This window comes from Pteronotus mesoamericanus, unplaced genomic scaffold (genome assembly GCF_021234165.1).
Source record: "Pteronotus mesoamericanus isolate MK-2021 breed Mesoamerican mustached bat unplaced genomic scaffold, CSHL_Meso_final contig_557, whole genome shotgun sequence".
NCBI lineage: Eukaryota > Metazoa > Chordata > Mammalia > Chiroptera > Mormoopidae > Pteronotus > Pteronotus mesoamericanus.
In genome coordinates this window covers 1-26,326 of record NW_026555200.1, presented here as the reverse complement: position 1 = coordinate 26,326, position 26,326 = coordinate 1, and the positions used below count along the sequence as shown (strand labels likewise).

Sequence of the window (26,326 nt, the reverse complement as noted above, 5' to 3'; positions counted from 1 at the left end):
CCGCACCTGGCACTTCTGCTTCCATTTAACCAGGGCAGATAGTGGGTCAAAACCATTGCTCACTGTTTCCTCTGCCATCCCTTGTTCCCCAGACTTGGGGCTGGTGGCTCCCGAGAGTCCAATACGCGCCCAGGTGCCAAGGCCTCTTTGCATGGTCACCACATTAAGTCCCCGTGTCCATGGTGGCCCAAGGAGCCTCTTCATTTCCCTGCTGTGGCCGGGGGCCCAGCTGCAGGTCTGGGCCTGGAGCATGGACCATTTGCCTGTGGCCGGACATCCCTGCCACCGCTGTCCCACGGGCTGCCAGTCGGGCGTACACCCTAAGGAAATGAGGGGCCACCTGGGCCGGCGCCTGGCCGACAGGCTGACTCGGCTCTCCTGGGGGTCTGGAGGAAGCAGCAGGGTGCAGACCCACCCTCGTCATGAAGTCACGCCGTTTTCCTGAATTCACCCACCACATGTTCATCCTCACAACTCCTGCCTGGTCTCCGCCTGGAGGCCAGTGTTGTAAACGGAGCCACCAGTACTTGAACGCAGGTTGTGCCAGGCTCCAGGCTCAGGGCATTAGACGTCACATCTTCGGATACTCACAGCAGCCCCAAAGGTGCATCCTGTTACTCCCACTTTACAGATGAGGAGACTGAGGCACAGGTGGTTGAAGTAATAGTACACCTAGGCGCTCCTTGCCTGGTAAGGTCAACGTCAAGGCTGTATTGAGACTAGGCAGATAAAGCACTTAGCCAGTGATCAGCCAGCCAGCTCTGCTACTGTTTCAATGTGGCCTCGAGCACGTCGTTCCATTCATGCAAAAACATCAGTCGGCTCTACATATCCGACTATAAAATGCAATCACCATCCTTCCCTTCCAGAAGCTCCAGCCCGGGCACTGGGTGCTGCCCATTGTTACAAGCTCCTTCTTGCACAAATCAGGCAGGGCAGGGGCTTTGCCAAGGGCAAAATCTCCATCCCCCCTCGTGTATATCTGAGATCCTCCACCCGACAGCCCCCATTGACAGACCCTGGGACAGGGGGTGTTGATGTGGCTCAGGAGCGGCTCCTTTTCATTATCTGTGAGTGGGGACAGGCCAGGACACACGTGTTCCCCCTCCAAGTCAGCTGGCCCAGGTGGGGCTGGGCCCACAGATGCTGGGCTCAGGCTAACCGGCCACAGTCGCTCCCCTCCCGTCGTCTGGCAGCTGGGCGTGGTGAGGCAGTCGGTGCATGTGTGAGCAGCTGGGTGGAGAGCGGAGGGGTTTTGGAACCAGGCAGACCTGGGTTTCCAGGCCAGTGATGCCACACTCTTGGCACGTCCTCTCACCTTCCTGCACTGTCCTCAGGTGCAAAATGGCGGCACAGCAGCACTTACCTACGGCCGCCGAGAGAGAAGCATGCACAGGCCTCAGCACGTGCATTCTCGGGGTTCTCCAGATAAACAGAACCCATAGCAGGCACATAGAGACAGACAGAGAGAAATTTATTGCAAGAATTGGCTCACAATGGGGGTTGGTAACCCGGGAAGAGCTGTGGTTGAGTCTAAAGGCAAACTGCTGGCAGAATTCCTCCTTGCTCGGGACAGGGGGGTGGGTGGGAGGGGGTCAGCCTTTGTTCCGTTAAGGCCTTTGACTGATTGGATGAGGTCCACCCACAGTATGGAGGGTAATCTTGCTTTACTGGAAGTCCACTGATTTAAATGCTAATCTCATTCAAAAACACCTTCATGGAAACACCCAGAATAAGGTCTGACTAAAATATCCAGGCACGTAAACTTAACGATCATAGCACACAATAGGGGTTGTTATAACAAGGGGAAAATGGGTAACTGTCAAATCATTGATTCTGTGCCTGGCACTGTTCTATACACCTACATGAATCAATTTACTTAATTCTCATGACCACCTGTGTGTGTGTGTGCGCACGCGTGTGTGTGATTATTCCCATCTTGCAGAGAGATGAAGAGACTGAAGGTCCAAGAGGTTGCACAACTTTGGGGAGCTGGGATCTGAACCCGGTCCATCAGGTTCCAGAGTCCCCGCCACCTGCCGCAGGTATCCCCATGCGTCAGTGCCGGCCCTCCTGCTGTCACACTGAGGGCACCATGCCGCTGACACCTATGACACACTGGCAATGCCATCAGACTTAGAAGCTGACCAGCCCCCACAAGCCCCACCAGAAAGACCCCCAACTTGATGAAGTAACAGGTATTTTATTGGGTGACATCAGGACAAACCCCATTGCCACTTCACAGTGCAGAGCCAGCAGGACCACAACGTTTCCAGCCCACCCACCCCGGGCACCTGAGCGGGCACTGTGGGAAACAGCGCAGAAGCCGGAAGGAAGCAGGACCCACACCCTATCCCGGCGCTATTGGCACTCACCCTGACCGATGGCCACAGTGTGAGATCATGGCACTTGGGGAATGGCCACACCAACCCCATGAGGACCCCCTGCCAGCTGTCCTTGAGGAGGGCCCTGCACTTTTAGGGTTCCCTAAAAACTGCCGTCCAAAGTCACTCTTTATAGATGGCTGGCCGCCCAGAATCCAACCTATCCGAGAGAGTCCACTGATTGGCTACTTCAAACAAAGGACAGGTCACCAAGGGCCAGTCTACACAGAGCCACTAGCATGCAAAGGGAGGAAGGCTCTATGGGCAATCCTCGGCCCTGGCAGGACGGGGACCCAAGAGTGGGTCTCAGGGGCTGGGGAGATGGTGGGAGCCCCCTCTCCCGAGCCTGTTCCGCCACAGCCAGTGGGAACCGCGCCCCGGCAGGAGGCCCCAGGCCAGCATGGGCTCTGGGAGTGGCCACCCGCAGGCAGGACTAGAGGGCTAAGGGAAAGCTGGCACAGCAGGAAGGTCCACCCAATTTCCAAAATCACAGCCCCAACAGGAAGGACCGATCCCACACCTTGGCAGGTGGCCTCCAGCGGCCCCCAGGCTCGCTGCATGGAGTCAGCCAGGAACCACGTGGGCATGAGGACGCACAGGAGAAAGGCACATGGGCATCTAAGGCTGACGGTCAGGCACAGGTACCCACTGGCTCAGGTGGGTCTGGGTAGCGAGCTGGCATGAAAGGTGGGTGGCCCAGACCACAGAGGGCCAGGTCAGCCGGTGCCCACACCCTGCAGACCACGCTGGTCACACCGAAGCCCGCAGGCCTGGGAAGCCAGGGCCCAGGCTGTGAGCCTCTGTGGGCAATGAGGCCTGCCGCCGGGGCACGGAGCTGCCTCCTTTTCCCCAAAGGGTCGGGAGCTGCCTCCCATCATTTCCCAAGGCCATAAACCACTGTGCCACTATGTGGAAAAAAAGCAGAAAGGACAGAGGGAGAACCAGCTGGCACCAAGGTCGCACCTACGATGTGTAATTTCTAGGACACCCCGATGGGATGAGGGGCAGCAGGCTTGTTCCTCCCCAGGGATCTCAAACCAGAGCTGCAGCACCTGACCCCAAGATGGGGGACAGACCAGGGTATGGGCCAGCAGGGGGTAAGGGGCCAGCCCTTGTCTCTAGAGTGGGGGCCATCCCACAGGGAGGAGTGGGGAAAGGCTCAGGGGGCCAGTGCACTGAGGTTAGTCGCCTGGACAGACAGACAGACAGGTGGACAGCGAAGGCTCCACGTGGGCTCACTGCATGTACGAGTAGCGCCAATCCCCCAGAGGCTTGTGAGTCTCTTTGATGACCTGTGGCGACGTCCAGCGCAGGACGTAGTGGGGTCCCCCTGGCTTGTCATTGGTGCCTGTGGAAAAGACAGCTCTGTTTTCTTCTGGAAAGATACAACAGCTCGGGGCAGAAGAGAAAAGGGGTGGGGAGGGGTGGACGAAGAAAATGGGATACCAGCATGGGCTGTCACCAAAGTAAAACAAAATGTTTCACAGGGGCCAGGGTTTCCTAAGCACATATGAGAGCGGCACCCTTCGCAGGATGTCAGGTGAGGCAGGAGCTATGAGTGGACAGGACATCGACGCTCCCGGGGTCCATGCATCCCACCTGCCACAGGTATCTCGGAGGCAGGGGAGCACTGCAGAGAGGACACTTGCTCTGCCGCTAGGCTTCTGGGACCCTGGAAAGTCTCTATCCCCATCCAAGCCTCAGTTTCCCCATCTGTAAATAGGAGGGAACTGGGCTAGAACAGCCTGGGGCATGGTGGTCTATGCTGTGTGTGCTGGATTCAAAAACCAATGCCACCACTTTCTAGCCATGTGCCCTTGAACAAGGTGCTTCACTCCCCTGTGCCTTAGTTTCCTCCTTGTAAAATGGGGAGAAGGTTGTTGAAAGGACTTGGGGGGAGCGCGGTGCCCGTCCCACGTTGCTCAGGGAAGGACACTGTTCCCATTACTCTTGACACCCTGGAATGGAAGACTCTTCAGTCTCCTGCCAGGAACTTCGCTCCCCTCTGGAAACGAGGACCCACTCACCGGAGGCTCGGGCCCCCCCGAAGGGCTGCTGGCCCACCACCGAGCCAGTGGACTTGTCGTTGATGTAGAAGTTGCCGGCAGTATTCCTCAGCATCTCTGTGGCCTCCCGGACAATGTCCCTATGAGGCAGGGCAGGGAGCTCAGCCACTGGTGCAGCCCCAGGTCCAACCTCCACCACCACCCGGGTTCAGGCTGGCTACCCAGGTGGGCGCCAGGCCCCCCCTGGAACAGTGACATGGGCCAGCCTCCAGCTGCGGGCCTCTGGGCCGGTTACTTAGGGTCTCTGAGCGTCAGCTTCCTCTTCTGGCAAGGGGATCAGAACGTCCCCCTGCAGGGCTCCTGCAAGGACTGAGGATGTGGGTCAGGCGGCACACGCACACAAGGGAGTGGCCCCTCCCAGTCCCACTGTCCTGCCCCTCAGCTGGGGAACCCCTGAGCACCCACCCTGACCCTGAGGTTCGTTCCCCCCTCCACTCTCTCTAGAGGTAGACAAGGGTGGCAAGTGAGCCATGGAGGAAGGAAAAAGCCAATCATGGATGACTATCATGGCACCTGGTTAGAACCCTGCCTCTGCAAGATGAGCAGGGTGCCCCTGGCCTGGGCCTGGGTCCCACTCTGCAGCATGAGGCGATGCTCTCGTTCAGCGGGACCCCATCAGATTGGAGGAGCTGATCAGAAGTGCCCATTCCCAGCCCCACCCCAGAGATCCAGGTTTAACAGTGGGGCTGCAGAGCCGGTACTTGAAAGGACAGCCCGGCTGCCTCCGTGTACCTGTGCTGGGAGGGCCTGCCTGCCAGCCAAGGCTGAGGTGAGGAGAGTGGTGAGAAAGCAAGAGCAGGTTCTAGGATCCATGATCTGGTGTCCTGTCCAGCATGTGAACAGGACACCAGGCCTAGAATGAGAAGGGCTGCAGCTACTCACTTATCCTGGGCGAACACTGCCCCCGTGAGGCCGTAGCTGGTAGTGCTATCAACCAGCTGCAACGTCTCCTTGTACTTGTCATCTGGGTAGATGTACACAGTCAGCACAGGCCCGAAGATCTCCTGGGAGAGAAGCTCTAAGGTCAGCCCCAGCACCCTGAGGCCTCCCAGCCTGCCCTGGCCTCTGCCTCTGTTCTCAGTTCCAGGTCCCCAGGCCTCAGCCCGCCCCTCAGCCCCTGCGAGAAGGGCCAAGCGCCGTCTCCTGCTGCTAGATCCCTTCAGGGGGCTGCCCCGTGCCCAGCTCCTGCCCTGCCCACCTCACCCCAACCTGGGAAAAGATCCAAGGAACCTTTCTGCCCCACCGCCAGCCAAGCCCACACCCACAGATCTACGGGAGACTTCCGGCTGCAGCTGGTCCAGGAGCTGACCAAAGTTATCACTGTCCCTGCTGCCTCCACGGTGCCTCGACCTCTCGCAGCCTCAGCCTCTCATACATAAAACGGGACTGATAATACCCCCTCAGCTCAATGGATTGCCAGCTGTGGCCGGCCTGCAGCCGAGCCTGTGAGCGCCAGTGGTTAGGGTCACTGCGGAGGTCGTGGCAGTGGAAGTGCTGTGATGCTGGACAGGGTCAGCAGTGTCAGGACACAGCACTAGATTTGGGGTCAGAGGGCCTGAGCCCAAAGCCTGGCCCTGCTCTCACTGGGTGGTAGACATTTGCTTTCTAGGGCCTCGCTTCCCTCATCTGAGAAATCGGACACCCCGGGAGGAAAACCATGAGCAAGGGCCCCAAGCGTGCGCGGGGCTGAGCGAGCGGCTGTCCTGCCCCGTGTCCCTGGCCACCTGCCCATTCACCTCCTTCATGATGGGGTCCTGTGGGTCCTTGCTCTCGACAATGCAGGGCTCCACAAAGTAGCCCACGGAGTCGTCACACGAGCCCCCGGCCAGGACGGTGAGGCCGGGCGAGGAGCGGGCGTGCTCTAGCCACTTCTTGATGCGGCCGAAGGACTGCGGAGGGCGGGAAAGCGGGGGTCCAGGACCGGCTGGGGGGCCCCCAGCGGCAGCCCTGCAACACACTCGCCCCACGACACCTGCTCCTGAAAGACCTGAGCTCTGAGCGGGGGCGGGAGAGCCCCAGGGGTCTGCGTGAGCCCCGCAGAGATGAGGGAAGGCATGCATGCTCCCGTGCGCGGGCCAGAATGGTGGGCGTGCTCACAGCAACATGACAAAAACATGCAAGTGACATAAATGGATATATGGGCCTGTGCATAGCCATGTGTCTTTGTTTAAGCATGAAGACGTACAGGATGAACAACAGATTTACAGCTGTGTGTATACGTAAAGTTTATTCTTGCATTATTCAGTACCACAATGCTTAGTTGTATTACAGCGATAAACCTCCCTTTGTCCACCCTTGTACATGCCTGCGTCCCATGCACATGTGTGCATGCACACCTACACACGTGCCTCTGTACATGCATGCATGTGCATGCACATGTACATGCATGCTTCTGCACGCACACATGCAGGTGGGCTTGTTCATGCAGGGAAAGGTGTGTGTGCACGTGGAAAGACCAACACTCATGCCTACACATGACTGTGTTCATGAATGTGTGTATACATGTGTACATGAGTTTAGGTTTATGCGCACAGATGTGTGGGCCTATCTGCATCTGTGTGTATCAACAGGTGCACTTAAAGGGTGTGTAGGAGGCGAGTTCTCTGGTTGGATGATCCTGCCCTTAGCGAAGCTGGAGGCAGGGGGGCAATCTGGCTGCTCCCCAGAAGCAGTGGGGCTGGGTTGTCCCCTAGTCTGGTCCCCCCATGTCTTTTCCTCCCTTTCTACCCAGTCCAAGGCTCGGCTCCCCAGGAACAACTGGATTCTAGCCCATACCTTGGCATCAATCACTGCGGAGAAGAAGGTCCCAAAATCTTCCACAGGCTGAAGGCAGGGGAGACAGGGGAAGGGATGGAGTTGTCACAGGCCCCAGACAAAGGGAGCCCCCTCCCGCACACCCCAGCCCCACCCACGCAGGAGCCCCCAGCCCCATCAGCTGCCCATGGGCCGAGGGCCAAGGCAGGAGGAAGGCACCGCTTACGTCGCCCACTTTGATCCTGCTGTGCTCCTCAAGCAGCCGCTGTTTGATCTGTGGCCAGAGCGAGTGGGGCACGTAGAGACGGGAGCAGGCGGAGCACTTCTGGCCCCCATATTCAAAGGCTGAGCGCAGCGTGCCACTCACCACGCTGTCCACGTCGGCGGAGCGGTGCACGAAGTGGAAGTTCTTCCCGCCGCACTCTACAGGGGCCAGGGTGGGGGAAGGAAGGAAGGAGTGGGCTCCTCTGGCCAGCCCAGGGGCCCACCACGCTGCCTGCACCTGTCCCCGGGGCCCTGTGATCAGCCCCCAGTTCTGGGCAGATGAGGGCAGGAGACGCACGGGGTTAGAGCTGGGCAACATCCCAGAAACCAATGTGCCAGGCTACGCTCCTACTCTATGGGTGAAAAACTGACGCCCAAGGGTGGATGGCGTCAGAGGTCAGCAGGACCAAACCCCATTACACAGAGGGAAACGTGGAGGCCAGGGGCGGGGTGCTGCCCAATATAATGGCAGAGGAAGGGCCACTCCACTCCCAGAAGTGGGCACAGCTTTCCCCTGCCCCCCCCCATCCAGTGAGAGGAGAGGGGGTCCACTCTTGTCAACTGCCAGAGCTCTGCCTTCACTACCCATGGTACTTAATTTGCTGAACGACTAATGAATGAACAAAGGAATAAAAGATGCACATTCTGATGCACAGGTGCTCTCCACAACCCCTGGGACCTGCCAGAGCTGCGGCTCTGCGCCTGAGGCCCCCCCCAGGTCTCAGCTCCTGCATGGCCACCCCGCCTACGGCTGTGCCACCTTCTCCTCTTTCATGGCAGCCAGGGAAGGGAGGGGTCCCTGGAGCCACAGGGGAGGGGGCAGGGAGAGGGGCCCTTACCTCCAGCCAGGCGTGGGAAGGTCCGAAAGCGATCCAGGTTCTGGGCTACCTGCTTCCATAGGTGTTTAAAGGTACTGAAATGAGGGGACAGGGTGGGGATTAGGAAACCGGCTCGGCAGCTCAGGTCCCTGAGAGGGTAAGGGTCCTGGGGGAAGGGCACAGGACCTGCCAGGAAAGGGGCCGGAATCCCGAGGGAGGAAGGCTGGGCTCAGCAGCCTAGTAGGCAGTGAGCAGGGGTCACAGCAGAGGAGGTGGGGGACCCAGCAGGTGGTGGCCGCTGGAAATGGGCAGCATCGCAGACTTATGGGGAGGGAGCAAGGGGAACCTTGGTGGCAAGACAGTGTGGAGAAGGCTGGGGTGGGTACTGGGTTCGCGCTCTGACTCAGACACCTATGGCTGTGTGATCTTCCACTCATTACTTAACCTCTCTGAGCTCAAATTCTGCACCTCATCTGGGAACTGGAAGCGACAATCCCACTGGGTAGGGCTGCTCTGTGATTCGCTCTAATGAGAGTCAAGTGCTTAGGACAGTGCCGGGCACACTGCAGGGGCCAGACGGAGGACAGATGCTGTCACTGTCTGTGAGTGGTGCCCATAGTCCAGCACCCAGGCGCCAGAGGCCAACCTGAGGGGGGTCCAGAGAGGGAGGCCAGGCCCCCGCCTCCTCCCTGGGCTCCAAGTGTGACCAACCTCAGCACCACAAAACAATAAAAATGCTAATCACCAGGGAGCCAGCGACACAGTAGCTAATACTAATTTATGACTTTCCCACCTTTACGCCCGACGCTCAGCAGAGCATGGCAAATGGGGGCCAGGCCTGCTCCGCCCGCTAATAGGCAGGGACCCGTGGGGCCCGCGACAGGCAGGGCGGGCCTTTTGGAAAATGGCCCTCCTCAGCAATTCTAATGCCGCCATCACCTCCCGGCAAACCTCGGAGGGAAGGGGGGGGTGGGGAGCCTGAAGCCAGCAGAGAAAAGCCACTGCCAGTGTGTCCCGGTGACATTGGGAAGGACCCCAGTGCTGACCGCGACGTCCACTCAGATGACCCACAGGCCCCTGAAACTCAAAGCAACCAACTTCTGAGCCACTTGTGCCCTAACCCTCCCACTGCTGGGCCTTCCGGTGCCCACCCTGTGAACGGTGCCCGTCCTGCCCCAAGCCTGGACGTTCCCACCGACCCCAGAGAGATGATCGAATCTCCCTACTTTCTCACGTGAATTGGCACACTTTTCTCCGTTCCCACTGTCTCTTCACGGGTTCAGGCCCCATCATCCCTGCCCAATGTGGAGAGGCTCCTGCCAGCCTCCCACTTCCGGCCACGACACCACGTGTACAGAGCAGGCAGAGCTGCCGTCTAGGACAGAGGCTGCAGACACAGCGCCCAGAGGGGTAGGGGCGGGGGCGGTGCCCGAGGCTGACCAGGCAGGCAGGGACCCACACGTTGGGGGAGCTGGGGCACCCGCCCACCTCTGGCCAGTGGTACCGAGTAGAAAGCCAGGCCCGGGGGACCAGAACACCTAGGCTGTCAAAAGAAGCCATCGTGTAGATTTTGCCAGGAAACTATCAGAGTTGTACAAGGTTGGCTCATCTCTATTATGAGTCAAAGAAAACAGGGCCACTGGCCAGGGCCCCCTGAAGAGCCACTATTTGTAATTTCTGCTTGAACCCTGACTAAGCTACTCCCCCTCCCCTCCCCCACGAAACCTTCACTGTCTCCCACCATCTTCAGAATAAAGTCCAGACACCTGTTAAGCTCACGGGGCCTTAGAATCATGACTAAAATCCCTGAGAGCAGGGCCTTGTCCTCTTCACGAGTTCACTGCTGAGACTCAGCACGAGCAGAATCCAGCTGAGCAGGTGGACGAGTGAGAGGTCATGAGCCAACAATGTCCCACTCCCACCCTCTCATCCCCTGCCCCCTACTCCACATTCCAGCCACGTGGGACCACCACCGCCTCCCAGAGCACAAGAGCTTTAGCACTAATCCTCTGCATGTGCTACTCCCCCTCTGCCAACACTCCCCTCACCTCCCTGCCCTTTGCCTGGCCAGCTCCTCAGCTTAGGTGCCACCTCCTCCAAGAAGCCGTCCTGACTCTCCTCCAATTTATTCCAAGCTCCCTTGTGCCCTATCCAGTGACACAGACGGCATCAAAATCAGTACTGCCAAACACCTGTAGGCTGCTTCCAGCCTGCAAAGCTCTTTCCTGTTCGTTAACTAGTTCACAACCCCCCACGGTTACTCTGCAAGGAAGGGATCATCGGTCCTGCTATACAGGTGAGGAGACAGAGGCTCAACGAAGTGAAGTGGCTCACCCACAGCCACACGGCAAGTGAGGGAGCAAGGTCAGTGCCAGGCCCTGGGTTCACAGCCCCAGCTCCTGGGCAGAGGTGAAAAGCTGGTGTCCTGGTGAACGTCCCTCAAGCCTGTGCCCCAGCCTCCCCCAGGGACTTACGGCACGCTGCCTGTGAAGTTGATGCCGCACAGGTGCTCCGAGCTGGTAACCGTGTCCCCAAAGGCGGGCCCGTCAGCTGGCACAAACTGGATGATGTTGGGCGGCAGGCCAGCCTCCCGGAGGATGCGGTAGACGGCATAGCTGGCCAGCATGGCAGTGTCGCTGGGCTTCCAGAGGACCACATTGCCCTGCCCAGGAGACACGGAGATGACTCAGAAGGCCAGGGACCCCAGCCCGGACTCCACCCCGCCCCGAAGTGTGGTCATCCCTCACCTGGCACCACCAGGCCCCGGTGCAGGTCATGATGTCCCCCACCCGACCCCACACCTCCAGGGGGCAGGCACTGTGCTTTAAAAGCCCTTGACGGGCAGCTCTGCTCTGCCGTTTTCTGGTGGCTGGGCGCCCCCTGGGGGTGGCAGTGCTGCCTGCATGTGTCCTGACGAGGGCACATGGGCGCCGGGGCGTGCGCAGAGGCATGAGTGCCCCCAGGTGGCCCGGCCACCCTGCGTGGGGCCCAGGCTCCCTCTTCCTGCGACTCCTCAAGCCACCGGCCCTCGGAAGGCAGGGCCACGGCTGCCCCCTCAGATCAGAAGCTCACGAGGGCGGCGGTCGTCTTCACCCTGACAATGGCAACGCGGCCCAGTGACTTCAAAACTAAGCCTGAATCCTCATCTGTCCCGTCAGTCACTAGCTGTGTGACCGTGTGACCCTGATGAACAAGTCACCAGGCACAGAGCAAGCATTCCAACATGAGCTGTAATTACCATCACCACTGGGGGGGATGGGGGATGGACACCTGTCAGAGTGCCCACAATAAAAAAATGTTTAAAGGGCATCGTCACCACAAACAGGCACCATACGCTCACCCGCACAGGGCCAGACCCGCCTGGCATTCGACGTGTCATGTGCCTGCTCTCGTTTGCTCCTCACCACCCTGTACTGCAGGCTTTCCTATAATCTCCACTTGGCAGATGAGGAAACTGCCTCAGAAGTGTGGGGCTTAACCCGGGTCGCCTGGAGCAGGGCAAACGGGAGTCCTAACCAACCTCTGACCCCAGAGCCTTTCCACAGCTCCACGCTGCCTCCACCCCCCGAGCCTCTCCCCACGACTAGGGCTGGGACCTCGGGGACTTGAGCGTGTCCTTTGGTCTGTTGAGACAGGACTGACGCTGAGCTCCCACCGCCCTTGCCGCTGCCCAGGTCTCACCATCAAGGCCGGCGCCCCCGCCAGGTTGCCGCCGATGGCCGTGAAGTTGAAAGGCGAGATGGCTGCCACAAAGCCCTGGGGACAGAGGAGGCAGTGAGGCCAGGCCCAAGGCTTCCGGCAGCCCCCGGCCGCCCGCCCGCCCGCCCACCCCTGCAGGTACCTCCAGCCCCCGGTACACCACTCTGTTGGTGCTGGGTGGCACGCTGATGGGCTGCTCCCCCTCCAGCTCCACAGCGAACTTGGCGTTGAATCGGAAGAAGTCGATCAGCTCGGCCGCAGCGTCGATCTCCGCCTGGATCACTGTCTTACCCTGCGAGGCGGGAGGGCCAGGGCTCAGCGGTGGCAGACGTGCCCTGTCAGCCCTCAGGTGGGACTCTGCCCACAGTGACATCATGTGCAGGGTGCTGGTGGCTCCTGCCCGGGAGGAGTATGTGCCCTCACTATGCGTGTTGGGCCAAGAACCAGGAAGCCTTGTGACTTAATATTTCCTTAGACTGTCTGTTCTTCCCAGTGGTGAAGGTGAACCACAGGGAAAGGGCAGCAAGGATGGGCCTTTCCCGGATCAGAACGGCCCCGCCCCTGCTCAGGACATGCAGCCAAGGAAGCCAAGCTAAGAGGCACTGCCCCCTACTCTGCATGGCCACCACACTTCCTACAAGTTCCCAAGTCTTCAGTCAAATTAAGAGGCACCTTCATCTGGTCTTCAAAGTGTGTGTCTCTTCCTGCCCAGGTGTGGCTCACCTGGGACACTCTGGAGCCTGACACCCACTCCAGGAGCTGCTGAGAAAGTCAGGAGACACTCGGCAGGTGCGGAGCTGTCATACCACGCCCGTGCAGTGGGCGTATACTCACTACAGGAGGGGCGCTGGGCTGCCCCGAACCCCCCGAGGCTGCTTCCTGAGAACCGTGAAACCAACCCATTCTCCCTCCTCTGCTCCTTTCTCAGCACTCTGGCTCAGAGGCATCACTCAAAAAACCTTTGTCAGGAGCTTCAACGACTCCAGGAAGACATGATGCAAGGCCCGGAAAGATGGAGAACATTAACACAATTACTGTTCCCAAAAAGTTTGTAAAGGGACAACAAACACATAGGAAGTGATTACACCCAATGCAGTCTGAGCTGTAACTGACAAATGAACTGCATTCAATAGGATGGGACTGATCCTTTTGGACAGAGAAGGTTCTGAAAGCTTCACAGAGGAGACGCTATCTGGGCTGGCCGCTGATAGGTATGAGTTCACAGGGCAGAGAAGAGAGCAAGCAACCTAGAAAAGGCACACAGGGCAGAGGCAGGGAGATGCGATGCCTGTGGTGTCCAGGAACCTCACTAGGTCCAGGCGGGCGCCATCATGGCACGACGGCCTGGCGGGAAGGGCAGAGCAGCTGGCAAGCTGGATGGGGCGGGAAGGTAGGGCCCTGGGGGGCTGGGCTCAGGGTCTGGGGCAGGACCCTCAGTGACAGAGCTTGGTGGTCTGTAAGCCTGGAGTGACCTGCGGAGGTGGCAGAAAAACTCGAGGTCTGCACGGGGCAACTGTCAGCCCAGGCAAAGCATGACGAAGGCCTGGCCTAGGGTGGGGACAGGGGAGGGGGAGGGATGTTTCCATGGTCAGACACATAGGCTTAGCACAGTGCACCTTGTCTAACATTTTATGTGTGACTGTTCCCTCTCCTAGGCCTTGTCCCTCAAGGACACCTCTGAGTCTCCAGCCAGCAACACAGGCCTTGGTACCCAGACATCAGCTGACATCAGCCCAAGCGGATGGGGTGCAACTGTCTCCCGCCCCAACTGTGGCCATGGGCACCTCACCTGCCCCACCATGGTCTTGGCAAGAACCTCTGCCCTGCGCGGCCCACTCAGCATGTCTGCAGCCTTCAGGAAGATCTGGGCCCGGTCTGCGACAGGCTTCAGGTCCCACTCTCTCCTGGCGGCCAGTGCAGCCTCGATGGCTTTGTTGAGCAGGGCCTAATGAGGAGGAAAAGGCTGGGTGCTTCTCCCCGTAGCAGGAAGGGTCCCAGGGGAAGGAGCAATGGGGGAGAGGTCTGAAGGCCACGCTCCACCCGGGGAACACCCCCGCTCCCTGGGCCATCAGTGTCCCCCATCCACAGCTGCAGACCCTGTGTCCCACTGCTAGCAAGGCCACGCCAGGCTCAGCACCTGTCCTGCTGCCGGTCTGGCGACATCTGACCTGCCAGCCAGGTCGGCACGCCAAGCGCTCGGCACTGAGTCCCTCAGCTGTTAAACCTGCTCTACTTTCTCCCGTGGTCCCATCTGGGCCTCACCTTATTCCTGGGGCCCGGGGCCCCCGAGCCCGCCCTCCAGAGCCACCAGTCCTTGCCAGCCCAGAGCCGCGGCCCGAGGCACACACTTGCTGTGGGCATCCCAGGTGTCAACTGCCCTCATGGCCACACAAAGTCAGCTCCTACACTCCCTGCCACGGGTCACCCCTCCCCTCTTGATGGCCCTCCATGATACCAATTCCCTGTCCGACTTTCCATTCATGATGTCTCCAGCTTTTCCAGACACAGCCCTCCAGAATCTACACCCACTCCTACCCCCCAACACACATCACGCCAGGGTCCCAGCAATTGACATGTCTGGGAATGTCCCAACCCTGACCAAGGAAGCTCCCACTTGGCTCAAGTTAACCACTGCATGGCTGGCCCAGTTAAAGACACCTGCCCAGGGACGCCCTCAGTCCCAACTGCACCCCCATGCCCACAGCCAGAGGGGAACCGTGTCTGACCCCACCTCTGTGTCAGCAGGACAAATCAAGGACAGCGCCCCTACCCCAAAGTCGCCAGGAACTCACCTTGTCTGCATAGCAGAACTTGGCCACCTTGTGTCCATGGTTAAAGGGCTGAAAGAAAACAAGAGGGAGGTCACTGGCCAGGGGGAGGTACCAGAACGGGGTGACGGGCTGGGGCTCAGAGCTGGCTTCTGGGTGACAGTCCTCAGCACAGTCACCCTCTCCCCTGCAAACCTCTGGGAGCCCGGCTCACACTGCTCTGCCCCTTGAGCATTACGGGGCACCTGCTGTTCTCTGAGTAAGACTCAGTTCCCGCTCCCGAAGGCTCCGGGTCCAGGAGAAGGGCACAGACCGCATGGCCTTTCAGGGAAAGCATGGACTTTGTGGTCAGATGGACATGGGTTCGAATCTCCATCTGCCTCGTACTACCTGCGGGGCCCATGTAAGCTGACCTCCCCTCTCCGAGTCTACCCACTGGGGGGATGGGGCCTTCCCGACTCATGGCATGGAGAGGAGGACCAAATGGGGCCACAGGCGGAAATTCTTCGGACCAGGTCTGGCACGAGGACGAGGCTCAGCGATGGGCACTGCCGCCATGGGTACCGGAAAGGATGCACCGGTGGATCGCGGCGCTCAGCATCCCTGCCACACCCCCAAGTCCCTAGGGGACAGAGCCATTCCCCTCACCGGAAAGGGACAGTTCTGACCCTGGTAGCGCTGGGTGCCAGCATGCGCGACAAAGCGGCAAGGAATTTCACTTCTTTCTTTACCAAAGGCTGGTAGTGTATTTTACACTGTGATCATCAACACTCTGCCACCTGTTAGTCTGCCAATGGACTGTTTGGGGCCTTCCTGTCTAACATGGCAGCCATAGGCATATGACACGCAAACTCAGTTCCTCGGCGGTACGACCATCATTTCATGGACTCAATAACCACATGTGGCTTGTGGCAGAGAGCACCTATATAGGACATATCCATCATCCAAACAGCAAGTTCTACTGGGCTGCCCATTCTAGGTTTTAGTAGAAAATGGCCCTTCCCCCTTCATTTAACACCGGGCACAATCACCTGTCTCCTGTCCATACCTGTGACTGACCTGTGACACTTAGGGGCCCTGAGAAGACAGCTAGGAGTCAGGCCCTTCAATTCAGCATGTCTGAATGGACGACAGATACCCCAAGTCAGCAATATGTCCCAGTGACACTGCTCCTGCCTGAACGCCCAGGCCCCAGTGATCACCATGTGGCCAGGTCAGCGAGGCAACATGAGAAATGAAAGTCAGAAGTGCCCACCCAGGGGTCACCAAAATCCCCATTACCTGGGAAAACCCCAGGTGCCACGGTGGCCCCAGAGACCTGGGGAGCGGCAGTTATGAAGACGCAACCCGGGGAGCCAGCGTGTGCTCCGACGGCTCCAGCTGTCGGGCCCTCTGGACGCTGCGTACAGCCGAGTCTCCAGGTCACCTGGGTGGGTGACCCCGGTCCCGGGCCATCTTGGGAGCCCTTAGAGTAGAGGCCCTGGGTCCTCACCCTTATTCCTGCCCAGGCCTGCCTAGGGGCCCATCGGACAGAGCCAGGACGTGCTTACCCCAACTGCAAAAGGGCCGCCCCCCCCCCCCTCCCCCTAATCACAGACCTGTGCATTTCTTGATGCCTCCAAGTGCGGGCCAGGTCCTGGCTCCATAAACTCCAAGCAGGTGGATTTCTTAGGCCAATGTCATCACGGGGCGTGGAGCCCAGCTGTCTCACCCTAGCCCACCGTTACCCCCGAAACCTCCCTGTGGAGAAATCCCTCAAGAACAACCGAAAATGCTGTGTGGATTCCTCGGGGTCTTTCTGGCCCATGGACAGGACTCAGTTACGGGCTGGGTACAGTGTGGCTGTCTGGCCAGTTGGTGAAGTCACGCAAGCCACACTGCACCCCTGTGAGAACCAAGGTGGGCCGGAAAAGTCTCCTGACGTCACAGTGAATAACTTCCAGTGGTTTAAAAGACGTAGTAATGCTAACGAATATGCTGCTTCTAACTCCTCTTTAGGAATCGTCAGGATGTGGCTGATTTCACCTGAATCAGAATCGGTGGACTGTGTCGTTCGGGAGAGCTGGTCTCCCATCCCTGTTCCATCTCACTGTGCACCCCAGGCCCGTCACTTAACATCTCTGAGCTTCTCCTGGAGGATCTATAAAACTGCCTGCTCATCCCACCTCTAAGGGGAGAGGCAAGGGCTGAAGGCGGAGCTTGTGCAGTGGGAAGGGCTTCACAAATGTGTTTCTGGATGGAACCTGGGTCCACCAGGCCACACCCTGGGTGCTTAGCTCAAATGAGCTCGTTGTCAGCTGCATCTGTGGTTCCCAAGCACAGACCGGGGCTTCAGCGGCTGCCCTTTCTTTGGAAGGATGGTCTTTAATTCTGACATTCAATCTCTGCTTCCTACAAGAGAGTGCTCAATGAGGCCTTTTCTCTAAAGCGCTGGTGAGACTGGTGCCAGGCATTGCTTGTAACTTCCCCCAGCAGGTGCGAAGCTGCACCTTGCACGACAGCCCCCAGGACTGCTTTTGGCCGTTCCACAGCGGCGCAGGGAATCCCCAAATCTGGGAGTGGACAGAAAGCCCTTTGGACGGAGAGATGCCACGTCACGTGCTCACGTGCCAAGACAGACAGAGCCCAGGTTTGGGGAGAGGCCGGGCCCTGCCCGCCTGCTGCACTTACCGACACCTGGTACCGCACGTCCGAGGTCCACACCTCCTCGTCCCCCACCACGCACGGGATGGCTTCTGTCCGGCCCTTCAGGTCCTTCAAGGCCTGAGGAGAGGACAGGATGTCAGACGGGCACGTCCTTCCCCCGCTCTCCCACCTAAATCCCAACGCGGAGTTTGCGGGTACAGATGCCCAGGCTGGAACAGAACCGGCAGGCAGCTGGGCCGGTCTGTGGCTGGAGAGCATGTGCTCCCCTCAGGGGACAGCAGGACTCAGCCCCTCGATTGTCACCTCCTGTCCTGCAGGAAGGTGAGGCCAGATTTGTCAGGTTTTCCCATTATGAAAGAAGATTTTTTAAAAACCTGCACCTGAAATTTACGTGGAATCTCACCATTTTTAAAATACTGGCAATTAATGGGAGAACATTTTGAAGCATAAAACACCTGCAAGCTTCTGACGCCTGGCTGGCACTGAGGCCCCCAAACGGTCCCAGTTACCCTCCTGCTGCTCCCAGCCCCTCCCACGCTCCAGACACACAGTCCTCCCCAGACCTCAGGATTCCTTGCAGGGCTGGGAGCAGGGCAGGAGCAGGGAATAGCCACAGGCACAGAGCAGCATCTGGGGGCTGCTGGGGGGTGACTGCTCCACCCACTAGCAGCCCCCCTTACCTTCTGCAATGCATCTCGCTCAGGGCTGCCCTGCGTGAAGGCCAGGATGGGCTCGTTGGCCACCTTCAGCGAGGCGGTGTGCTGCCACCGAAGCCTGGGTACAAAGACGGGAAAAGAGGCGACAGGTCAGCGGGGACCATGAGAGATCCAGCCCCTGTCTCCAGCAGGGCATCCTGGGATGGCCCAGGATCCTGAAATCCAGAACAACCATAGGACTGGCAGGGCGAGTCAGGCCTTGGGATGCAAAATCCATGTTCAAGTCCCAGGCCTGCTGCTGTGTATCCTTGGGCATGTTGACCTGCCTCCTCTGAGCCTGTTTCTCTATCTCAGAAGTGAGAATAATGATACAAACTCACAGGGCGGTTTGAAGTTTAAATCCACAGATGCAAAACCACTTCTAAGTGTTTGTACAGGGAGAAGGTTTATTTCCCTTCATTTCCCCACAGTGCAGCTTGATTCCAAAACAGACCCAGTCACTTTCTCTAAAGCTGAAGAGGCAGGACATCCCAGAGCTGGGTCTCATCAGGCCTGAACCAGCTGAGAGTTCCAGGCACAAAGAGCTGAACTCAGGGTGAGCAGCAAGTCCAAGCTATGGACCATGAACTTGGAGCAGTGCCCTGGGCTCAGTTCGCCAAGACAGGGAGGGCTGGTTGGGGGCTCAGCATGAGTCCTGGGTACTGAGTTTCAAGAACTCCTTGCTCTGGCATTGCCATTCAGTCTGGACCCTTAGGACCTCACTGATAGTGACCACCACCTCTAACGTGTCTGGGGGTCACAGGAGGTGAGGATATGTGGGTACAATTTTAGGGTCAGTCATTCCAGGGCTGGAGCCTCAGCTGCGGGGCTTCTCCTCCAGGCCTCAGTGTTCTCATCTGTAAATGAGGACATTAACGACAAAGGCCACCTAACACACAGAGCTTGTTACACTTCTTAGCGCCTCCCATCCACCACGGAGAGGCCCATCGGATGGGTCTCACCGGCAGCCCCTTTATAGATATAAGGTAATTTATTCCTAGAAGGAAAGTGACTAGTTCAAGACCAAGATGTGGAGAGACCTGCATCTGAATCCAGAAAACACCCAGATACCATCTCCTTCTGGTGTCGACACCTGCAGCCAGAGACCACCAGGATCACCCCTGCAGCTGGACCAGTGGGGCTCCTATTTGAAGCAGGGGGGAGGCTGCACACTGGGGGCAGGCCCACACTGAGCAAGGGGGGAGAGGTCTGGTACTTCAGGGGTGGCATGGTGACCTTGGTTTTGCCTACGCTTAGGTAAAACTAGGGTGCGGTCTTGCTGCGCCTCACTGCATCACGGCCTGAGAGAGACCTGCCTGCGGCCCAGGCTTGGTAAGGGGGCTTGTGCCCTGCAGGAGAACAAAGCGGCCGGGCTGTGACGCTGGGGACACTTTCTCCTTTCTCAGTGGGAAGAGCTTGGGGGGCTCAAAGGGCTGGCCTCGAAGGCCTGGAGGGAGGACACAGTAAGGGAGCCGTGAGGGCCAGTCCTTCATTCGTCTACCAGGTTGCTGACCACCTGCTACATCTCTGCCGCTGTTCCAGACCCTGAAGACACAGCACCGATAGAGACAGCAGGGCCTCTGGCTCCTCATCGCTGACCTCCAGTGGGGGATGCGGGCAAGAAATAAACCCTCCCTAGACAGAAGCGACCAGGAAAAGGGCAGGGCAGCCACATCCGCTGGGGTGGTCCGGAGGGCCTCTCTGAGGAGGCAAGCTTGGCGGAGGCCAGGAGCAGGTTTAAGAAGAGCTGGGAGAGGCAGGCCAGGCCCAGAAGAGCAGAAGGGGGCCCATGTGGTGGAGGGGGCAGCACTGAGTCACCCAAGATGCCCCAGGGCAAAGCAGCACTGGGACCTTCTTCCCCTCCCCAACTCGACCCAGGCCACACCCACCAGGACAAGGAAGCCAGTCGTAGCCTCAGGCCCTACCCTCCCCACCACTGGAAGCTCAGCCTCCCGGTAGCTGTGTGACCTTGAGCAAGTCACTGATCAGGGGTGCCTCCCATTTCTCAGGGTTACTTGGAGACCTGAAGAGATAATAATGCTAAGCCGCTGTAGACGTGCTTAATAAATTAAAATCCACCCCCTTCCTTCCGCCCCTTGCAGAAGGAAGAGTGGGGAGGCCAGCAAGAGGAGGGCGGGGTCTACCCCTAGGGCCATCTGGAAGGTTCCAGCAGCCCCTCTGAGCCTCGGGGACCAGCGCACCACCACCTGTCAGTACATGAGAATTGGCCGGGTCCTCTTTAAGCTAAGAAAGTGCCACTGAGCGTCAGCTGAGAAGGGGGGCTGGGCTGGAGCCAGGAGTTCCCCCCTCCACCCCGCCAAACCCCATTCCTGGGGGGCGGGAAAAGCATGGGCTCTGAAGCAGACATTCCCAGACCAAAACCCACACCTGCTCCGAGACCGCAGCACGTCCTTCTCACCCCTGCGGGCCTCTGCTCCCCAACCCCCGGTTCCCTGCAGGTCCCTGTGAGAACTACTGTAAAATCGCTTGCCTAGCCTCACTCCTCCTGCCCTTGGGCTTTTCTGTGAACAGTGAAGGCCTTCCAGAACGGTTACTCCACCATGCCAGGTTTCCAAAGGCCCACTGGTTGCCAGATACCCCCAAGGGTCAGGGGTTGGCCCAGGTGCTGGGCAAATCCTGCTGGAATCCACAGCACCGCATCCCACCCAAGGGCAAAAGCTGGAAATGTGGGGGTGACAGGCTCTCCCTTCCCTGTTCCCTCCCAGGCAGTGTCAGAACAGAGCTCCGCAGGCCTGCCCACCTCCCCCAGGGCAGAGGTCCACTGTGGGCCTCCGATCTCATACCCCGGGCTTTCTCCAGGCCTGGGAAGTCCAGGCCCTGGTACAGCTGTCAGTCAGTCTGAGTGTGGCCTAGGGAATAGGGACTAGTTCAAAGGTCAGAGTCAAGGGTTGGGGGAGGGGAGGGAGAGATCCAAGGAATCCTGTCAAATGTGGCTTTTTTTTTTCTTTTTTGGCTCCTGGGCCTTTTGGGATTAACAGGAACGCCCTTCCATTGGCTCACCTTTCATGGGCTCAGAAAAAGGCGTAGATGAATCACTTGCAAAACATGGGGCCTCTACAAGGATCGGCAAGGCCCTTCCAGGCAGGGCTGCATCACGCATTCACCGCACATTTACTCCACACCTCAGGGACTCAGCGCGAACACAGTGAGGTGGAAAAGGCTGGCACGTTTTCTCCCCAGGTTTCCTGAGCACCCACCGGGTGCCTGGCCCTGGGAGGCAGAGATGAACCCCACCCGCCTTTTCTCAGGGCAGCTCTCAGCCTTCCCACTTGAGGAAGGAGCCCGGGACAGAGTCCGAATTTGACTCAGATTCCTTAACAGCTTGGAGTGTCCCTTCTGCTCCCCCAGGGCCCTCACAGCCTGGGCAGGAGGCCTTAGCTGCCCCTCCCCACCCTGTACCAGGATCAGATCTGAAAAAGCCACATCAGAACACCCCTGCTTGACTGATGTCAGCGCGGGACAGAGCTGTGGACCGGCCGACGCAACCTCGGACATTTGCAGACGGGAAAGCCGTCGGGGGAGCTCAGTTCCCCTCCCGGGTTACCTGTGGTCTACACCCTGGTCCACAGCACCAACAGCTTTTGCCTGGATGACGGCAGTGGCCACTCCTGCTCCATGGCCACCAAGCTACTCTCCAAATCACAGCCAAAGTTAGTTTTAACGTGCGAATCTGATCATTGGACACAGAGACCGAGTCAGCGCTTGGCTCAAAACTACTCCGTGGCCTCTCGTCTCTTATGTAATAAAGTCAGAATCTTCACGGAGGCCTCCAGACCCACGTCCCACCGCCCCCACCGCCTCCCACCTCGTTCTCTGTGACCAGTCACGCTGGCTGCATTTGTGGCCCCCTCTGCGTGGGATGCTCTTCACGTGACTGGCCTCGCACCACGTGGACAGGCCCCCCCCCTTGGACCCTCTTTAGCCCCGCCCTTCTCTCACGGCACTGGTAACAGCCCTCATTACAGAGCTCAGCTGGCCGGCTGGCCATGCTCCCACCAGGCCATAAGCTCTGCTCAGCCGGCCTGTGTGCCTTCCATTCGCCACCAGCACACTGCCCGGCCCTGGGTACGCATTTGAGAAACACCTTTCAAAACACTTAATGCACAAGAGGTGTCAGAGCTGACACCAGGCCCCCAGAACTGGACTCCCAGGCCAGTGCTCTCCTGATAACACCTGGGACTGGACGCAGGTGGCCCTGGGCTCCCCAGTGGCTGAGGGGAGGGGTGGCCCAGGCCAAGAAGAAGAGCAGAAGGGAAATTCCTCTTGCTTCATTCAGCAGCCATGCTTTTCCAGCTGTTATCTGGGACTTAGTAAAGTTAATCTTTCTTATCACAGAAATAAGGGGCCTCCCCCTGGAGGTGAGCAGAGAAGTATGGGGCCCAGGGCAGGTCCAGAAGGGAGGGGCATCCCGCCCAGGATGATTGCTTCCACTTTATTGCCCTGGAAGACATCAAGGGACATTTATTAAGCACTTACAACATGCCTGGCCCTATGCTAAGCGATTATCTCACTGAATCCACCCTACAAACAGTATTATTTCCTCCACTCAACAGATGAGGAAACTGAGGTGAAAAGATTATGTTACTCCTCGTGGCTCATGTTCAAGTGATGGAGAAGGGTCTGAACCCAGGTCTTCCTCACCCAGGAGATGCGCCCTATGGCAGAAGCACCTGGATCATCTCGGAGACCTGCGGTCCACTGGGGCTGGCAGGACTGGTTCGTCCTCCTCTCTCCCAGAGCTTCCCACCTGAGGAAAGAGGCCACCCTGAGACGGGAGTGGCTTGCCCAAGGTCACACACTGGTCCACTGGCACTGCCAGCCAGCCCTAGGGCTTTCCTTTCCACGATGTCATCTCTGCCGGGAAAGGAAAGGTCTGGGGGGAAGCTCCCCACGAACAGCAGGTGTCCCCCCCCACCCCCCGGGAAGGGCCTGTGCATCAGGGTAATTAATCCAAGTGAAGGGAAAGGGCTGAGGACATGTGAGTTCTACACATGCCATCGTTCCTGTGGTGCATCAAGAGCCTCTTGTCTTGATATTCCTGATAAAGGACAGTCATTCAGAGCAGCTCATTGGTGGAGGAGGGGATCAAAATGATGACGGAGCCACATTTACTCAGTCCTCTAGGTGCCAGGCACTTCAAAGTGGTTTTCGGGCATGGATTCATTCAATCTCCAAGACAATTCTATTATCTTTATCTTCCATAAGGGAACAAGCGACAGCGCAGATAGATCAGGTGATGTGCCCAGGGCCACAGACCTGCTAACAGGAGGAGCCAGGACCCAACCCCGCACTGTCCTCTGCCCATTCCAATAGGAGCAGTTTAGCACCTACTGTGTGCCGAGCCAGGTGCTGGGCACTTGAAAGCAAGTGCTCCGACATGTGCCAGTGCCAACTGCCACCTGACTGAGAACTTTCTAGCCACTTCAGAAGAAAGTCTTAGAGTCACTGTAGGCTCCACGTATTCCATCGTTCAACCTACGACACAGCACACACCGGGGAGCAGGCCCCTGGCATTTCACTTTGCTCCTCAGCAACCCAGGACTTTGGCTTTACCATCCCTATTCCATTGTGTAAACAAGTAAGACCCATGGGAAGGAAGGCAAACTTACCCAAGGCCTTAAACTAGTAAACACCAGGCGTGTTTACTGGACTGCCTCCTCTCTCTTTTGGCCCCGACTTCCTGCCCTTTTCTCTATTTCATTAACTTTATCACGGGCGTCCTCAGGTATGTCTTTGCAAAAAGCCAAGACACATATTTATATCTGTGTCTACACTTAATAAATTAAAAAAGAAAACTAGCCTAGGCCCAGGCACACAGTAAATGTACAAGGAATGTTAATTTTTGTCCCTTACTTGCTCTTGTACCAGGCTCCCTAGTTACACGGCGAATGATGTCAATAATACTGTAATACTTCTGTGTGGTGCCAGATGGGTACCAGACATGGTGATCATTTTGTAAGATGTTTAAATGTCTAACCTCTATGCTGTATGCCTGAAACAAATATAATATTATATGGCAACTATAACTTTTTTTAACAGTATTTGCGGATGAGCCCTTTTCACGTTGCTGGTGTTTTTTAAGTAGATACATTCCTAGAAAGTCAAAAGATATTACTTAAAGCGATGACAGCAGTTATCTGTGTGGTGAGCTTACCAGTGATGTTTGTATTCTTTTGCATTATCTGTATTTTTCACTATGAACACATACTAATTGAATAAAAAGAAAACACAGTCAAAAGTGTTTTTAAAAATCAGCCGAGATTCCTGGTCCTCCAGGCAAAAAGGAAAACACTAAAGAACGTCACTGCACAGGGTGGGTTCTCAGTAAACAAGTCAGTCTGTGGGACTTCCATCTGGAGTCTGGGAGCGGTGGTCTCAGAGCAGAGGACCTGCGGAGAGGACAGCACCTGGCAAGAGCGGCCCCAGCCTTGGCTTGGGAGAGGAGCCCTTCGCTTCCGTGTCCTCTTCCTGTGCCCTTTCCGATCCTTTCCCCACCCAGGGAGGACACCCAGCAGTATCGGATTCCTGCCCAGGGCACTGTTCTGCCACCCCTTGGGACACTGATTAATCCGAAAGGGCCTAGCTCAGCAGAGGAGACAAGCTGGTCACAGTCCTGGGGGTCAGGCAAACAAAACTCAAATTGGGGGCAGACTGCTCAGCTTTGAAGGGGAGACCCTCAGAAACACGGGCCCATAGAGGGGCAGCCTGGCCAGACGGCGAGCCCCTTCAAAGCAGAGTCTGTGTCTCACCTCCCCACCCAGTCCCGAGTGGGAAGGAGCTGTGCGAACATCTGTCACTGAGTGAGCAAGGGTCTAGGAACCCAGCTCCGTATTGGGGGGGGCGGGGGTCGCAAATCTGGGTTTGCAGGGCACCTCCAAGCCGCAACTACACCTTGGCTTCTTCATCGGTAATTTGAAATAATAATGGTATCTACCACACAGAAGTTTAAATGCACGGGACAACAGTGATCATTATAATAACTGGGCATTGTCTATGGGCCTGCCACTGTTTAATGCACTTTAATGTATTAACTCAGTCATTACAATAAATCATATACCGAGTGCCTAATACAGGGTTTGGCACAGTATAAGCACTACATTAATATTATTCCCTCTACCACAATAAAGGAGTCCCTTTTCTGCCCAATAGTTAACTTGGGAGGGAAAAAAAAAAAGGTGGGAGGGGCGAGGAAGAGAGAGAGAGAGAGAAATCCTGGTAGAGACAGGAGAGGGAAGACTAAGGGACTCCCAGAGGTGGATCCTGAATGTGAAAGCGAGGGAGGGGAGGGGAGAGTGTGGTGTGCCAAAAACACGGGTGTCCCTGGAGGAAGCCAGCGTCATCTGGAAGTGGCCACATTTTAAAGAACCGTGTGCGGAGCAAGACGAGTACGTAGGAGGCTATTCCCCGAGCGTGGGAGCCAGGAGAGCACCGAGGCACCCCACACGGCCGCAAGATTCGGGAAAAGGGTTTCCCTTACTGTAGGAAGAAGGCTGGGGAGTCGCAGTGGAAGGCCTGGGTCGGGTCGGGAAGCACTAGAGGAAGCGACCCGCGCTGAGGGGAACCCCTTGGAGCCCGGCGGGGGTCCGGCAGGAACGGAGTCCCATGCGGGAGACGCCCAGCAACTCCTGGACCCTAGGCCCTCAGCGTCGTTCTGGGTCTCTCTAGGCCCTGTGCTCACTCACCTTGCCCCTTTCCAGGGGCAAGCCAGCAGCGCCCGTCGGAGAGCGTGTTGCAACACCATCTTCAGCTCCAGGTGTGGCTAGGCGCGGGGCATTCCGCCCCTAGCGCAGCTGACCGCTCTGCCCCACCCGGAGCGCACTACCTCGGAAAGAGGGGGATTCCGGTCACTCTGGCCGTCCTCTGAGTCAGGTCAATCGAAATACCTCTATATTTACCTGTGTTAATAAGTAGTTTTCTTTTTTAGCGCACGATAGAGGCCATTACGTGACATAGGGCAAGCCCTGAAATATACACATTTCTTCCTCCTCTCTTTATGGTATGACCCAGTTGCTTTCGAAAGGGCCGAGCGATAGGGGGCGTGAGCCCCATCGATCAATCAGAGTGAGAGATGGAAGTACTTGGACCAATCAGAGAGGCGGTTATGTCGTGGGCTTAAACGCCCAGGGGAGAGGGATGAAAGAACCAATGAGAGAGCGGAAAAAGTACAAGTATGGGCGGGGCGTATGGTTCACTGCCTTGGCGTGCCTCTGC

General features: G+C 57.7%; 1 protein-coding gene across 1 annotated transcript; it reads right to left on the bottom strand.

Moving 5' to 3' along the window:
- Positions 1–1,502: 1,502 nt before the first annotated feature.
- ALDH4A1 (aldehyde dehydrogenase 4 family member A1) lies at positions 1,503–26,101 on the bottom strand. The gene is made up of 15 exons (XM_054579666.1): positions 25,798–26,101; positions 18,080–18,173; positions 17,424–17,516; positions 14,778–14,825; positions 13,775–13,930; positions 12,128–12,277; positions 11,968–12,042; positions 10,761–10,948; positions 8,308–8,381; positions 7,431–7,627; positions 7,226–7,273; positions 6,187–6,339; positions 5,333–5,454; positions 4,412–4,530; positions 1,503–3,732 (listed from the first exon to the last, which is right to left on the bottom strand). Exons 1-15 carry the CDS (start codon positions 25,854–25,856, stop codon positions 3,620–3,622), a joined length of 1,689 nt encoding a protein of 562 aa, XP_054435641.1. The 5' UTR covers positions 25,857–26,101; the 3' UTR covers positions 1,503–3,619.
- Between the last annotated feature and the right edge of the window lie 225 nt (positions 26,102–26,326).